General features: G+C 39.1%; 1 protein-coding gene across 1 annotated transcript in view; it reads right to left on the reverse strand.

Annotated features, from left to right (window-relative positions):
- slc12a2 (solute carrier family 12 member 2) overlaps window positions 1-16,661 on the reverse strand; it is a 70,480-nt gene extending 53,819 nt beyond the window's left edge. Inside the window, exon 1 of the mRNA XM_052115636.1 lies at window positions 15,830-16,661. Within this exon, the coding sequence (XP_051971596.1) occupies window positions 15,830-16,297 (468 nt within the window). The 5' untranslated portion in view covers window positions 16,298-16,661. The remainder of the gene's footprint in view (window positions 1-15,829) is intronic.
- Window positions 16,662-18,329: the final 1,668 nt, after the last annotated feature.

Genomic DNA, 18,329 nt, shown 5'->3' on the forward strand with positions numbered 1-18,329 from the left:
AAATAGCTAAAATATGAATAATTACACCCATCACCTTTACAAAATTGTTTCACGATTTTACATGAGTAAAAGTAACTACAAGTAACAATATTTTGACAAAATGTTATAGTTTCATATGAAATAATCTAAAAGGTAGAATCTATTAGACCTCATTTTATATCAACAGTGGAAGTTGTAGTTAAAGTTTCAAAATGTGTTTCAGCTAGTATTTATTTTTCATAAATACATTAATTTATTATCATTTAAGACTAGCACACTGACCTAACCATGATAATGAGGAGCCTTTCCTGTAATATGTGTATAAATGTGTAATATTAGGTAACAAATGGGATAATAATGGGCCCATATAAGTAGTTTCTGTAGATTTTAACAGAGTCAACAAAAATAATGTCACGATGCATGTTCTTGTACTGGAAAACCATGAACAAACTATGCAACATACAAGGAAATGCAACCCAGGATACATTAAATACAGGTTATGTTTAATCTATGGCAGGTCGAAACTTGATGTCCAATGTAAAATCTGTCCTGAGGCAAAACCAGTTGAGAAGCACTGAGATAAAGGGACAGACAGGAGCAGTCTGGCCTCGCTGTCACGCACCTACAGTATATGTTAACTGTTAATAATCATAGGACATTACTTTTAAAGCTCACACAGCTGATGTCATTTTTCATTTAACATGCTATGCTAACATATAAACTAACATGTTTTAGTTTTATAACATAACATGTTATAGTTTCATGATATTTTCATCATGTTTATAATAATTCTGTTAGCTTTCTTATTTTTTCTATTTATTTATTTACAAAAAGGAAGACTTTTTTTTACACATATGTACCAAGAGTGGACACGCATCATTCTTAAAAGTCTAACACATACTTCAATAAAATAAATGGTTTCAAGTTTCATTTATAATAAAGTGTTTACTCAAAAATAAATAGATAAATAAAATAACCCTTCTGTATTCACTGATAATAGTAATTGTGTAATATCGTATACAGTGATATTTTCTGAGATAGTTATCATACCGTGAAAATCTCATACCGTTGCAACCATAGTCGTGCTGCTGCTGGATGATTGTTTTCTTCACTGTATAAACTGTGTGTTGCCACACAGCTGAAGTTTCACTTACTGCCCTCTGGAGTAAACAGGTGGTACTACAAGCCTGAATTTCTCAGGAATCTTCCTTATTAATGGAGTTCATTTTCTTAACGCATTTTTTATAAAATTAAATTGCACGGAATTAACGCGTTAAATCGACAGCCCCAATATATATATTTTAGGGCTCTCTCCTGATATTAGACCAAAGGTTAGTCGATGAAAAGAGTCTGTTGACCAAGATTTGATCGGTCGCAGAAAGAACTCGCATAAAAACGACCGGTGTTACCGCTGGTTGGACGCTAGATGGTACAATAGGGTTGCATAGAGTAAAAGATTAGGGCTAGGTATTAATATAGATTTCCCAATTACGATTCACAAGCTCTCGATTCGATTCAATATTGATTCCCATGGGTTTATTTCAGTTAGACGGTCCCTTTTGCTTAAATATAAAAGAAATTATCTCCCAGCTAATGCTGTTAATTTATACAGAAGACCTTTTAACTAGGTTCATAAGAAAAATATTAATTATATTTGATTACTTTTTCATAATTTGCCACATTTTGGCTTTTTAAAAATGAACATATAAATGTATTCAGTTAAGATATTATTTTTCAAATATAATTTTTGTTGCATATTTATTATATCATTGCATAATTTGTCCTATTTACAAGTATTTATAATAATTTGTTGAACACATGCTAAAACCAGTATGGTCTCTTTAACAAAAAATAGCATTTACTTGAGCACATGTTAACTAGAGAGGACGCAAATGGCCTTACCTCATCTTTGTGATGCATGAACAGAATTAAATGTTTTTTTTTATCAACATTTGACTGTAAAAAACAGAAAGGCTATTAAGAGAGACATTATTCAGTGGAGCCTGGGTAGCTCAGCGAGTAAAGACGCTGAATACCACCCTGGAGTTGCGAGTATGAATCCAGGGTGTGCTGAGTGACTCCAGCCAGGTCTTCTAAGCAACCAATTTGGCCCAGTTGCTAGGGAGGGTAGAGTCACATGGGGTAACCTCCTTGTGGTCTCTAATGTGTGGTTCTTGCTCTCGGTGGGGCACTAGGGGAGTTGCGCGTGGATGCTGCGGAGAATAGCATGAAGCCTCCACACACGCTACGTCTCCGCGGTAACGCGCTCAACAACCCATGCGATAAGATGCACAGACTGACAGACTCAGACCTGGAGGCAACTGAGGTTCGTCCTCCGCCACCATGAGGACATAGTGCATTGGGAATTGGGCATTCCAAATTAGGGAGAAGAGGAGAAAATAAAACAAAACATTATTCAATGACAAATGGGTTGAGTGGATCTCGTCCTTGAACACACATTACAAGGAACAACTTTTACTCTCAACACGCTGTGAAAGGATCTCGAGCTGTACACTTCACAGCTAAACTACACCATTACTGGTGCGTGAAATGTAAACATTTACCAGCCAGTTGCCAAATATATTCACTTTAGTCGCATAACATGAAATTTGGTTGCAAATATGCTCATTGTAGTGGAGGGTTGCGCTTTGAGTGAAAGATCAATCTTGGGATTTAAGAATCGATATCAAGATCGTTCAAATGAAGATCACTCTGCATTGGAAAAACACAATAATTACACACCCCTTTAAAAGATCATTCTTGGCCAAGCAAACATCCACACCTCGTGATCAGTCAGTACAGTTTTTCACTTTACTCTGACCTTTGACATGAGTGCACAACAGCTTCAGGTATGTGAATGACGGCTTTCAACATGAGACATTCTTAAAGGATTGCTACATGTTTCCAAAGTTATCTGTGACAAACAGTTCATGGACGTATTCTGAAATACGTTCCAAAAGTTTGAGATATCAGCAGTGCTGTTTTAAGGGAGGGGTGCTGATGGACCAGTCGAAACGTAAATAACATCATTAACACTGGTAAATAGGGGCCACATTTTACCCATGCGACTCTAAAAATGCATCATGGAAAAAAACAAAACAGCACATTTCCAATGAAGCTCTGGTGAATGGGTGCTTTGTTGCCGTTTCATTACAGTATAAATGGCACATCTCCTCTGTGCCTGACATGGGAACGAGCCAGAGCGTGCTTTAAACAGGAAGTGAGCACTTCAACCCCCCTCCTCACAGCTTCAGGCCAGGATTTGGTAAACAGTATCTCAGAATAGTTCACCTTCAGGAGAGGTAAAGAGTGAATCTTGTGTTTTCTTGCACTGTCCTATCTTTCAAATTAATGCCACTTGCTTTGATATTCTGTGATCTAATGCGTTGATATTTTTAATGTGGCTGAGATGACCAAGTACTTTTGAGTCACCGTACATCACAGTACAAAGCAGTTTGGTCTTATATGCACTTGAGATCTGGCCACATGTGTTGTGGGAAATAAGTGTACTTCCTGTCCTTGTTTATTTATCAAGCTACTAGAACACACATTCTGGGAAAAATCAGCCAGTTTAACGAGTGAGTTGAGGGGGCACATGTGGTTTATTCATTTGTGTGACATTACAGTAGATCACCGCACATCATCCACATACGGCAAAACAGCACAGTATACAGTAACGCTCAACTTTCAAACACCACATTGTTGTTTTTTTGAAAGAATTTGATGCTTCACCTTAGATGCATTAAATGTTGCAAAAATCATTAAGGTTTGAAATATACGGAGCCCCTGAAGTGACCTGTGCAAAAAAAAAAATAAACATCACAGAGACTTTTGCGTGCGCACGCAGCATTTACTCAAAGATACTGAGAGCATGGATGCGCATGAGTATCTTTGAGTAAATGAATGATGGCAATGACGTAATTGGAAAAGAGCTATACACACACCAGAAACTGTAAAGCGTGCGCACGCGAAAGTCTCTGTGATGTTTATTTTTTTTGCACAGGTCACTTCAGGGGCTCCGTAGAAATAACGGTTAGGCTAGGGTTAAGAGTTATGGGTAACCTAGCCCAAACATTTTTAACTATTATAAAACTTAATTTCCCATCACTTCAAAGCTTCAAGTCATTAGGACAGTCTAAGAAAATTGTCACGTAACCCTTAAGAAATATATTCTAAGGATTTGCTACTTGAGAAACATTTCTGCTTGTTAGAACAGATGAAACACTACTTCATGAAGTGTGAACATCACAATACAGGGTCTTTTTTCAGTTGCTGAAGTATTGAGTGCACATGCATTTCTAGTTTTGGTTTTGAAAAATGGCCGAAACGTTTCAGTCTATTGTTGTTTTGAGAGGTGAAGTCGATTCCAGGCACTGCCATCTTGACAGAAGAAATCAAACCGGGACAGAGAGGGAAATGGACGGTCAAGAAGCACAACAACAAGAACACAAGCAAATCAGAGTCTCTAGTTTGAGAAACAGACCACTCTCACATGTCTTAAACTGACAGAGTCAATGAGCAGAACATGCAAACAGCGGTTTCACCTGAAACAGTGAAGAGACTTGGAGACACTCGCAAATAAAACAAAGACAATAAAACGTTCAAAAGAACTTGAGTGCTAAACGATCAGAAAATAGTATTATAGATGGATGAATCAAAGTTTGTTTGAAAAGATACGTGAGAAGTGTCTTAAAAATCTGTGACATCTTTTGACAAGCGTTACAGAGAGCGTGGGATGAAACTTGGTGTTGTGGCTACATCTGGAGGATTCATATTCATTTATATTTGGAATGTCCAATTAAGTCCTCGTGGTGGCGTAGTGACTCAGTTGCCTCAGAGTCCAAGACCTTTAATCCGCACATCTTATCACATGGTTTGTGGAGCGCGCTATCGCGGAGACCTAGTTAATGTGGAGGCTTCACGCTATTTTCCGTGGCATCCACACAAGTCAAGTCAATTTTATTTGCATAGCACCTTTCACAACACACATCGTTTCAAAGCAGCTTTACAGAATATCAGCATTAACAGATGATAAAACTGTAATGTCTATAAAGTCGATTAATCATCATTGTGTAATTTAGATAAAATAAGATTTTTTAATAGTGTTTAAAAATAATTAAATGATAATTGTATTAATAACCCCAGTGAGCAAGCTGTAGGCGACAGTGGCAAGGAACACAAAACTCCATAAGATGTAGATTAATGGAGAAAAATAACCTTGGGAGACACCAGACTCACTGTGGGGGCCAGTTCCCCTCTGGCTACAAAGCTCACCATGCGCCCCACCAAGAGAGAGAACCACATTATAACGACCACGAGGATGTTAACCAAACATGAATCTACCCACCCAAGCAACTGGGTCAATTGGTTGCTTAGGAAGCCTGACTGGAGTCACTCAGCACACCCTGAATTCGAACTTGCTACTCCAGGTGTGGTAGTCAGCATCATTACTTGCTGAGCTACACAGGCCCCTTATGTGGAGGATTCATGAGTGAACAAAGTTTGATACATTTATTGAAACAGAAATAGTCATTTGTAAACATTATAAAAGATTTTACTGTAATTCTTGACACATTTAAAACACTTTTGGCTTGCTTTCAAACACATAAATTCTTTACAGTACACTAGTGTAAAGCGAAACTGTCTTGAAGACAGAGAGGGTGTTTTCTGACACTTGAAGAACGGATGGTTGAAATGTTGACAAAAGGTTACAATCTGAAAAATGTGCAAACTGGTTAGTTTTCATCAGTTGGAATGAGTAGAGACAACTATACCCATTTCTCAACAACTCCACATTAGCAAACAAGACAGACCAGAACAACAGACTGACACATGCAAGACTAGGTAATGTACTCATTTATTCAAATATAATGCACCAAACTACTATAAATCAACAGTTCAATGTCAAATCATTAAATATATCAAAAGATGAAACAAGAGTAGTGTTGTCAAAAGTACCTGTACTTCAGTAACAAGTGGGTACTAGAATAAAAAGATGTAATGATACCAGTGTTCCTGCAGTATCAGTAGTACCGAGCACAGACTTAATCAATCCCAGCACACTGTCTGTATGACACATGACTGCTTTCAAATGCTCATGTGCTTATTTGAGCGAGTGCTCGGTTACTCCTTTTACACTGAAATACACAATTAATCAAACACATTTTTTTATATGTGTGATTATTAAATCGCGAAAGGCTGCAATCTAAGTCTGCATCCGAGCTGTGTGCTTTAAATGTGTGAAGAAGACAGTTAATACACTGGAAAGGCCACAGACATTTGAGAATCATTTGCACTGTATGAGATGACAAAGCAGAGCACTAATCCACTGTGAACCACGCAGCAGATGTAAACTATGAGTTATATAAATATAATCACAGCATTTGCCCTTTAATGATCTCACTGGGTCATGTAGCGAACTGTTTATCCAAAGAAGTTAAACTTCCGTCTAAAACACATGGCAAAATAAAAGCACGATTCATAATAAAAGTTAGATGCCTAAAATTTAAGAAATTGCAACAGAAATATATTGCAACTGTATGGTAAAATGTAACCCTCACTGTAGTAATATTATTAGTTTTAATCATAATCAAAATAAAGCTGTACATCACAAGCAAGAGTGCTGTTGTACTGAATAAACTGCAAAGCTATGTTCAAAAGAATTGTTCTTTGTGTTTACTTGTTAAAAGTTTTTAAAAGTTAAAAAAAAAAAATATTTGATCAGACACCATTTTGATGATGAAATTAAACTTTAAAACATGGAATTCTGGAAAATTTAAAGGAAAAAAGGATTTGCGGAAAAATAGTACAGATTTCAGTAGGGACCTGCTTAAAAACTAACAAGTGTTAGAAACACTTTAAGGGGGGCCTGGGTAGCCAGCGCGTGCTGAGGGACTCCAGCCAGGTGTCCTAAGCAACCAAATTGGCCCGGTTGCTAGGGAGGGTCGAGTCACATGGGGTAACCTCCTCGTGGATGCTATAATGTAGTTCTTGCTCTCGGTGGGGCGTTGTGCGTGGATGCCACGGAGAACAGCATGAAGTCTCCACACGCACCATGTCTACGTGGTAACACGCTCAAGCCATGTGATAAGATGCGCGGCTTGACGGTCTCAGATGCGGAGGCAACTGAGATTTGTCCTCCGCCACCTGGATTGAGGAGTCACTACGCCACCACGAGGACTTCGAGTGCATTGGAATACCAAATTGGCGAGAAAAGGGGGAGAAAATCTATTTAAATTTAATAGGCTAAAGAAGTGTGTTCAATAGCACATTATCATATTAGCGAATTTTTTCTGCGAAATTGCCACAGAGAATCATAAAATTTCACTGGTATCGGTACAGACTACTGAAATTTTGGTACCGTAACGGCACTGTTGTGTAGTGTTGTTTACACATTTTTCTCAATTATTTTATTTATGCCTTTTTGTACAATATTCACCAAATAATAAATAGACTACATCAATTAAAACTTATTAGCATTAGCCTATGACTACTTAATATTATAATAGTAATAGCAATAGTGTACATATTCTGTACATTTAGTCTGCAAAACAACTTAACAAATCTAATAGTCCATTTTTAAACTACTTGTGTCCTAAAAGGTTAAGGTATTGTTTATACAGCTGCAAGACAGTCCACTAGTTCAAAAATATGAACCTTATGAAACTAGTGTGACAATGGTCATTAACAATGATTTACACAAGCTTTACATAAGAAAATACACATACAAAAACTTAGACATGACTCACTATTCAAAGCATAGGGTGCAATAAACTAGTCTCCGTACGATTATGACTGTAAATATTAAAACTCTTCAGAATAAGGTGTAAAGACAGGCTGAATGATGCTGCTGGTGGTTGAGCGTGTAAATGTGAATGAACGAGTGTATGAGCTCATCTCATAACAAACAGCTCATTGTTGCTGACGTCCAATCACAACTGAAATTGAGGAGGTTTGAAAAGCCCCCAGCAGGCCAGAGTGGCCCATCTCAGCTCATTCACCACACCAGAACTCATTCACAACAGAAAACACATGAAGTATTACGTTTCTGCTAGAGAGCTCGTAAAAGCATGTGTGAAACAATGTTCAGGAGAAATGCAGAAAGAGATTTAAAAATAGCAAAATCTCTAATGCATTCACTGCAATCATATGAACAACACTAATGTACAGTGTGTGCAACAAGTTATAGAAACATTAGACAATACTCAAACAGTCCTTTAAACCAATGAGTTTCCATGACTTTTACAATCGTTTTGGACACACACACACACACACTTTTATTTTATAAAAAGATTGCATTGACAAAAGAAATGTCTAGCCAAATAAATATTTTAGAGCAGAGCATAAACCGAAAAGCTAATGTTCTGAATTAGGGATTAGCATTTCCATTTTTCTTACATAAAATAAAATAATCTCCCAGCTAATACTGTTCATTACACAGGGAACCTTTTAACTAGGTCCTTTATGAAAATGATCATTTCACTAATTATATTTTATTAGTTACTCATCATTTTGGTCCCATTTGAGCTTTTAACAAATGAACAAAAACACATTTACATTGAAAACGTGCTGGTACTGTCTCTTTAAGAAAACCAGCAGTTCTGTAAAGAGTGTCTATAAATGAGCGCATGTGAGAGACACGAATGGTTATATCTCATCTGTGCTATGCGTGGTTAGAACTAAACGTTTCTTGTTGTTTTTAAATCAATAACTCAAAAAATCAATCTTCTCTCAACATACAGTGAAAGGATCTCGCTGCTGAACTTCTTCACCACTATACTACTCAAATCACTGCCGAGAGCAATCATGAACATTTACCAGACAGCGGAGACATTTTTAGTTGCATAGTGCAAAATTTGGTCTCATATGAAAGTGATTTTCTCCCATTGTAGGAGAGGATTGTACTTAAGAATAAAAGATCAATCTCGTGACTAAGAATTGAGATCAAAATCGTTCAAATGAACGATTCCCATTCTGGAATCAGTCCTATTCTGGTGTTTAAATTCATGACTTTAAGGATTGCCCACCCAAAAATGTTAATAGTCTCATTATTTACTCACCCTCATGTAGTTTTAAACTCATATGACTTTCTATCGATATTTTGGAGATCTGGTGTGTTTATATCCATACAATGCAATTCAATGGGGTCCAAAACTGTCAAGATCCAAAAATGACAAAGGCAGCATATAGGAAAAACTCAAGTGGTTTAATCAATGTCTTCTGAAGGGATAGGATCAGTTTTTGTTGAGAATCAGACCAAAACCCATCGAAAGAAGTGTTGACCTGCATTGTATTCTGCACAAGAAAGTAAGTCATGAGTTTGAGATGACATAAAGGGGAGTAAATGATGTGGGAATTTCTCATTTTTAGGTGAACTATACCTTTCAGGATCTTTTGGGGGTTTCAGTTGCATTAGTTACACGTCACATCAAAAGTCTGGCAAGTAAAAACTAAAAATGTACAAGTCAATGGTGATTATTTCTCCAGTGTGTCTGTAGAGGAAAGCCACACTGCAGTTCATGTGGATTGGCGGCAGGTGCTTGTGCTGGTGTTGATGAAGCCAGAGGTGTGACATCACTGATGATGTCGCCTACAGTGACAGCCAACAAATGGACTGCGTCACCACATATGACAGACACCATACAGAGAGACAGAGTGTGTTTGCCACTTTCACAGCCACATACATGTTTACTTCTCAGGTCATACCATGACATCTGTGCTTGGTTATATACGACACCTGACCCTACATCAACATGACTGACTTTAGGAATATTTGAATCTTTGAGGATGTCCCCAAAGAGAGGATTCCCCGCAAAAAGTCTGAGTAAAACATGAAACAAAGCGCACCGCACATTTGTTAACGTAAACACTGACAGTAAACGTATGTCCAGTTGGAATCTTCTCTTCATTACGTGTCTATATGACAGCTGAACATTCACCATGTACTCAGGGGACGGGTGTCACCATGGCGACGAGAAACAGCAGGTGCGGTCCGGGTATGAGCTAGCTTTCTTCTGTTGAGTTGTGTTACAAATGCACAGCTCATCCAGTGCACTAAACAACGGATACACAGAGATGATCTCACAATGAAAACACCTCACTGACAGTGAAACCAAAGTCACAAATGTTGATACACACTCTGCTCTGGACCGGTCTCGATGTGAAATACATTCTGTGCTGTATGCTTGTGCCCTTGAAGGGCACAGCAGGAAGTGGATGCCACTCGAAGGGTCGTTCCAAAGGAGGGCAATCATCTGAAACCTTTCACAAAAGGGCCCTTTCACACGGTCTTTAGCGAAGGGTACATTTATACAGTGATGCCATGCTGCCTTCCAGAGTGCCCACTTCATGGGCTCTGCCCTACCAAGTGAGTAAAATCACATGCTGTCTGCTGTATCACACACACACACACACACACACACACACACACACACACACACACACACACACACACACACACACACACACACACACACACACACACACACACACACACACACACACACACACACACACACACACACACACACACACACAAAGTTTAAACTACACAGAGATGACACTATTCTGAAAGTCCGCTGTCATTGTCTGTTGCGTTGTCTGTCTATCTGTGTGTGCATCAGTATTTCCGCTCTGTCTCACCACAGTAAATAAATGAGCTCGGTCAGTGTTTCCTCATTGCTGGTCAATGTCACGTGGCCGCATGCAGTGCTCATGGAGCTATGGTCACACAAAGCACACGTGCAGCGCTGGACATGGTCAGTGTTCCTCAAGAGAGACAAAACAGAAGAATTCAGTGAGAGTGACACAAACACAGGACTGCATCTGTTAAACCTTATGTGTTCGTTTGATTGGCTCACACATCAGCATCTGTTTCACTCCAGCAGCCAATAAAACACTTTCCATTCACTCAGGATTCTGTGGTACAGTAGTTTCCTCTGCATAACTTTAATAGGAAAAAAGTTTCGATCTGAATGCCTGACGACTTGATTTGCGTCAGCTTGCGCAACAAAATGGCCTTTCAGAACAAAAACTCAATACAGAAGTGATAGAACCTATAAAACACAATTACTGGCCACTTTTCATGAAATGAATCTCGAGTTCTGAGACAGGTGGTCAGATTATCTGGATGCAATTCCAGTAGATAAATTGACAATCATCAAATGGCCAAACATACTGTAAATAACTTGAAGATGACAGCAATTTTACGCTCAAGTGTAACAATATAGACCGCTGCACAGATGCATTTATAGAAGCACAGAACACTTTGAGTTACAGATAGTTGCTACATGCACTCCAAAAATTACACAAACGTCTGCATGTGATCTGTTACAATCATGTGTGATAGTAATGCAGAACATGCAGGAAACTAACAGCGCAACATCTGCGATCACCACAAACACACTTCAATTAACCCTACAATGCAAATGTGGGTCCAAAAGCACGAATAAGTATTAAAATATATAAATAAGCCTAAATAAGTTTCGTTTTATTATTGTTCTATGATGTCTTTTAATGCATTTTCAGTTTTAAATTCATGCTTTTAAAAGACTGTTCAAGGGGTGTTTATGATTTGTTTTCTCCTCATTCAAGGAGAACAACATGTCTTTGTAGGAGTCCAAGTCAAATTTCCCTTTGGGGACAGTAAAGTGCATTTCACTTCCAAAAGCAAAACTACAGACGTGGCCTTGTGTCAGGATATCAAGTATCCTGACACAAGGCCATGATAAATTCCAACACAACACTAGATTCTGACATGTTCCGCTCGCCAATGTTGGCGCTGGCACAACGACTTCCTCAGTTTTGACACGGTGTTCTAGGTGGTTGTTAATATGTTGTGGGTGAACAATGAAAGTCTATGGATGCTTTCAGGTGTAAATAGTACTTGTCAGGGCTCCAGACACACACAAAAAAAAAAAAAAACTTATGAGCCAAATGGCTGGCTGTTTTTGTCGCTGGCTTGTTTTTTGCTCGATTTAGATTGCTGTTCAGAAAGATAGACAGCCAAAGAAAAGAAACACTGTTGATAACCCATTAACTGCAGGTTTAATATACAGTATGTATAGTTCAGAAGATAAGTTTGGATTCCCCTTTTGTCTCATAAATGTTCACGTCGCTTTTATAATTAATACAAATACAAGAGATAAAAGATTTATTAAATGTAATACTGCTCTTCAGAATCTACATTAAAGATATTTACATATAGCCATGTGTTGTGTTCTTGAGCATCATTGAATGTTTTCACCTTGTGTAATAGTTGTGCATGAGTCCCTCAGTTGTCCTAAGTGTCAAAAGCTCGAGACAGACAGACAGACAGACACACACACACACACACACACACACACACACACACACACACACACACACACACACACACACACACACACACACACACACACACACACACACACACACACACACACACACACACACACACACACACACACACACACACACACACCTTTTAATTATAAAGAAGCCTAAGCTACTCGGGGACTCTTATTTTGAAATGTCTGCACTCCCTGTTGTGAGCTCACTGACGGCTCATTTGCTGAGAAAGTGACTCAGATTCAAACTACTAACCTGAGGTCCTGAGTTCAAACCCTCAGTTCTTTTCAGGTGATTCATGAAAAAGATCCAATTCAAGAGTAATTTGTTCACCACTCTCTCGTGCTGGGTTTGTTGTTGTGTGCGGTGCAGCGAGCTCATCAAAACAGAACGGGTGAAAAGAGGCACAAGGCACTGGTGCACACTCTGTATTAAATAACTCACAAGATGATATCTGTTGAAACCACGTATGAACACACACAACCTGACTTTCACCAATGCCTACTAGATTTTAAATTAGTCTTAATCAATTATTATTTTACTTTTATGCATTTGTATTTGCGACCATTTTGGTCGTAATCTGGAGCCTTGAATGTGATCTGTTAGTAAGTAATAGCGCCCGACTGGTTTATCTGTCAGCCTTTCACAGATATATTGTATCGGCATATTCATTTTCTGATATTCACAGATATTACAACTTTTTTCAGAACATACAATGCAGAAAACAGTGCTTGGTGATTTACAATTGGTGTCATAATGTAGTTTGTCCAGCACAGCGTGCTTCGACTTCATTGTTATCAGAGCTGAGCTGATGGTGGTCTCCTGACTGTGCGGAATTAAGTGGCGTTTTCTCTGTAAATTGCTAACTAGTTTTTAAAATACATACTCGAAAGTTAATACACTGAAACTACATTTCCATCCAAGGATATTTTGCAAAAGAAGTTTTAGCACATCAAAATAAAGCTGATAGAAATGCAAAGTTTTGTTAAAATGACTCAAATGTCGACAATATTTTTCCGTTTAACTCAAGCGCATAAACTCTATGCCGATACAACAAATGTCGCGAAAAACATGTTTGGAAACACTTTTTGCCGATAAAATTGGCATTAACACAAAAATGTAGTGTCACATGACAAAGTTTGCCCCAATCATTAGCCTGTGTTAATCATGACGACAGTACTGAAAGCCAATTTATAGTATCCGATTATGGATTGAGCTTTATGGTATATAGAGCCGATCTGCAAACGTGACACTTCCAGGAGTGCCAACATAAATATTTCACGCACGTTGAACAAATGAATAGCCACTGTTTGCCATTAATTTCAATTGCAGTATCGATCCATTTATTTATTAAAGTTGCTTTTCCACACATTCAAAACAATAGACAGCAGTCACAGAATTAGCCCCCAGTACAAAAAAAAACATAATTTCGGTGCATAAATATGTTTTAAATTAAGAATAAATACACATAATATATATATATATATATATATATAAAATAAAGCACACTGAAGCTTTTTTTGGAACACTTGCAGCCCAATTCTATAAAATTATTGTTTAGTCTACTTTTGAAAAAAAATCCCCTGTATTAAATAAAATAAATTACCTAACAAATAAAAGCTTTAAATTAAAATGTAGAACCAAACGAGAAAAAAATACAAAATTATGACCTATATATGACTTTTCTTTTCTCAAACTTAAATTAGATTTACCTTGTTCTGTAGATGAATAAAGTCGGCTGAATGACGTTCTCAGAAAGTTCTGCACTTTTATCAATACTATAATCAGAACTAGTTCACTTTCAGAAAACGAGCTTTTGGACATTTTAAAACGTTTAAATATTTTAAACCTAACCATCTTTATCTCGGATCGCATTTAATACTTCTTCAGAAAATACATTTGCATTTTGAAGCTAAAATAAGTTCTTGATCAGTTGGTCATTAGAAGTTGCTGGAGAAATATGCAGAACATAATGCAGTTGTGATGGCGATGCTTTTGATTAGATGATTGTTCAAAACATTGAATATCAGGAATGTATCACATGTAAACCCTGATATTACACCGCATCATTTTGTTTTCTTTAATAGCTGTGCACACCGCATACACATATCCATTGATGGTCCTTATACTGAGAGAGAAAGTTTCCTCCACTACTTTTGCCGGCAGGTTGCCAGCTTGAACCGGTCCATGACGATCCACTTTCGGTTCGGATCCGGTGCCAACCTGCGATAGGACGGTAATATTGGTCCTGATGTTGCACATATCAGAAGAGCAACTGCTCCCTTTTGATTACAATTCCTCCTCTGATTGCATTTATTTGTGAAATTAAAATGATAGTAATCTGGCTAATTAAGGAATTGTCTCAATAATCTCCCCATTCTACCAAAACTTCAGAGGAAAAGAATTAGGGACATCTGGGAGGCGAATTAGCAATAAACACACATTTCTAATAAGACGCTGATCCTCGCTCGTTCATGAATTGAATGAGGAAATGGGGTGTACTCATTCAGTGGGTCAAACCAATTATATGCTCCTTTACAGCCCAAACTTCAATGCTATTGGCTCGCGATAAACACTTGGGAAAAACCACCAAAGCGCTTCAGACATGTGAAGTGTAGCGGCTGCAGCCATTTTAAAATTTTTTGCTCTGATTGCAAAGTCAAAGATTTTCAGGGGGCTAAAGCCCTCCAAAGTAGGGTCTAGTAACGCCCATGCTGCAGGGCAAATCAAGCCCAGTCTTTAACACACAACAGTTCATTGTACATTTTTATACATATCAAAATATGAAATCCAGAAATCATTCAACTACACGTGTTGAGAAACCAGAAGCTCTGTAACTTGGCTTAAATGAGTGGAAATTACTGTTTGTGCATCATAAATCAAGAGGCTTTTCTTAAACATGCCATCAAAGATTGTTCGAAACCAATTCAACTATGTGAACCACCAGCTCATAACAGCCTGTACAGAGAACTAGTGTTATAGCAACTTCAAAATGAACTCTTGATGCAGGTAAAATATGAAGTGTATCAGTCTCAACAGTTGTCTTCACTGCAAGAGAGAAAGCCAACAAAAATCACACACTCACACACACACACACACACACACACACACACACACACACGGCAGATTTGGGTCTTGTGTAAGAATGCAAACAGGTCTGTGTGTTTTCACAACACTGAACTACAAGTACAATGATACAGTGAAGTGTGTGATGGCTTTCCCTCACATCAGATACATAAACACCTGTCAATCTCAGCGCACAGGTCAGAGGTCATCATGACCGTCTGTGCTGACTCTGTGAGGTGTTATCAAGCATAGATGTTAAGTATGTCTTCACAATTCAATAATCGGTTCATGTAAAGTGTTTTGGCTCACTGTCACACAGTCACTGCCAGTGGTGAGAGATGACGTAACTCGTCATATACCTGCCGCAGGTGGCATCAGATGGTACTTGTATGATACTTTGTAACGGTTAATGTGGGCAGTAGCAGAGCGCAACGTGTGTGTCGTGTGTTGCTCGTACCTTGTCGAGCTCGTCGTGCAGTTCGGACAGGGTGGGTCTGATGAGTTTCTCGCCCAGAGGTGCGGCGGTCTGCCGGTAGAAGTCGATGTTGGGCACCGCGTCGATGGTGTTGTGACCGAAGGTGCGGAGGTAGTATGTGTTAGTGTGGGTGTCGTAGTGATGGTGCTGCTGGCCGCCAGTGGACGAGTGCAGGCTTCCCTCGCTCATCACCGTGTCCCCGTTCTGCGCGATCTCAGCCGGCGCCGCGTCCGGACTAGAGGCCGCGAAGTTCACCACCCGAAACCGGCCTTTGGCTTCATCTCCACCGGCGCCGGGGTCGTGCCCGTCCCCGGCGGACTCGGACACCAGATCCACCTGAAAGCGGCTCTGGCTCGGCGTGGGACCGGCGGCTTTGAGCGCGTCAGGTTCGGCTGGAGGGAGCAGCTCGCTCTGGGTGGCGGCGGCATCGGGCGGAGGTGACGCCGACATGACAAGTGAAGAGACCTTCTGAAATGGATACTGCGGATGGGTCAGACTGGAATCGCCTGGACACTGATGCTACGGGAAGACCGAAAAAACGCGCCGCGCTTCCCTCCAAAGCCGCAGCGCGACGGCAAATGGAGAACAACCGCGCGTTCGGATCACAATTCCTCGCAAGTGTGAGCTCTGACGCTCTCTTGACTCGTTTAACTCACAGGAACTCTAAAGATCCGGATGATCTCCGTGAATGGCGGTTTTCTGGGATGATTTGAGCCGTGATGCTGCCGCGACCTTGCCGCAACGCCTCCTCTCGTCTCCGCGAGGCTAGCTGCTTTATACGCGCACTGCAGCAGGAGAGCGATGCGGGGCGACATCGCGAGAGGAGGCGAGATTCTCGCTCCATCTCTCTGATCAGGGGTGGAGACACACACACACACACACACACACACGCGCGCAGGCAAATGAGAACTTGAGTTACATCCAAATTAGGATGATTCTTACTGTTAAGCGATTCTCATCCTTGTATCCTGGCACAATACGAAACCTTTTTTCTTTGTTATAAAAACAACACACTATGGACACTAATAATCTTTTTAGTTGATCAAATTTAAATTAGTTTTTACACACCTTTACGTCAGTGAATGTTTCTCAGGGACGGTTTATTTTTGAAGGTCAGTTTCTGTATAGACAAACTTTAAAGGGTTAGTTCAGCCAAAAATGAAAATTCTCTCATCATTTCCTCACCCTCATGTCATCCCAGATGTGTATGACTTTCTTTCTTCTGCAGAACACAAATGAAGATTTTTAGAAGAATATTTCAGCTCTGTTGGTCCATACAATGCAAGTGAATGGTGACCAGAAATGTGAAGAGATTTCACATTAAGGAGACATAAAATTAATCCATACGACTCCAGTGGTTTAATCCATGTCTTCAGAAGAGATATGATAGATGTGGGTGAGAAATAGATCAATATTTAAGTCATATTTTACTATAAATCTCCACTTTCACTTTCACATTTTTCTTCTTGAGTTTTTGGTGATTCAGATTCTTTGTCCATATCACCCCCTACTGGGCAGGGAGAAGAATTTCAAGCAAAAAAGGACATAAATATTGATCTGTTTCTCTCCCACTCCTATAATATCACTTCTGAAGACATGGATTAAAACATTGGAGTCAAATTGATTACTTTTATGTTTCCTATATGTGCTTTTAGAGTTTCAAAGTGCTGGTCACACACAAATCGTACACATCTGGGATGGCATGAGTGTGAGTAAATGAGAGAATTGTCATTTTGGGGTGAAATATCCATTTAAACAGCAAAACAATGCATGATTGAAAATGTAAAACTTAACAAACAAAAACATCAAACCATTGTTTTGATAGATATTGTCATTATTGAAATGTGTCAAATTGTGTAAAATTGCAACATATAGAACACGTGGCAAATTACTCCAACTTGACACTTGTCCTAAGAAAACCATTCAGCCTTTAAGTTCAAATCTACCTTCACCCAGCAGCTATTACATATTTTTCACCAACATCCTAATTTAAGATTGTTCTGAACTAGTTATTTCAATTTACCAATATAAAAATCCACTGCAAGTGAAAACACAATATTTAGCAATAAAACCTTTGACTCTGAGGTACTACTGTAAGATATGACACTTCAGGAAAAACCCATCAGGCCTTCAGCACTTCCTGTTTGAGGCTGTCTGTGTCTGTACTACCTGAAATCTCCTGTAGAGCTCTGCCGACCCCTAGCTCATGTTCCCACAACAAATACTCATCCGTGTGTGTGTTATTGTGTTTGTGCATGTGTTTTTGTGAGTGTTTGTGTGTTTTCTGTGTGTGAGTGTGTGTATGTATGTATGTATGTATATGTGTATGTGTGTGTGTGTGTGTGTGTGTGTGTGTGTGTGTGTGTGTGTGAGTGTGTGTGTGTGTGTGTGTGTGTGTGTGTGTGTGTGTGTGTGTGTGTGTGTGTGTGTGTGTGTGTTTGTACATGTGTGTATGCTTGTGTGTGTGTTTTTTTGTCTTTGT

This window comes from Xyrauchen texanus, chromosome 43, assembly GCF_025860055.1.
Source record: "Xyrauchen texanus isolate HMW12.3.18 chromosome 43, RBS_HiC_50CHRs, whole genome shotgun sequence".
NCBI classification, from domain to species: domain Eukaryota; kingdom Metazoa; phylum Chordata; class Actinopteri; order Cypriniformes; family Catostomidae; genus Xyrauchen; species Xyrauchen texanus.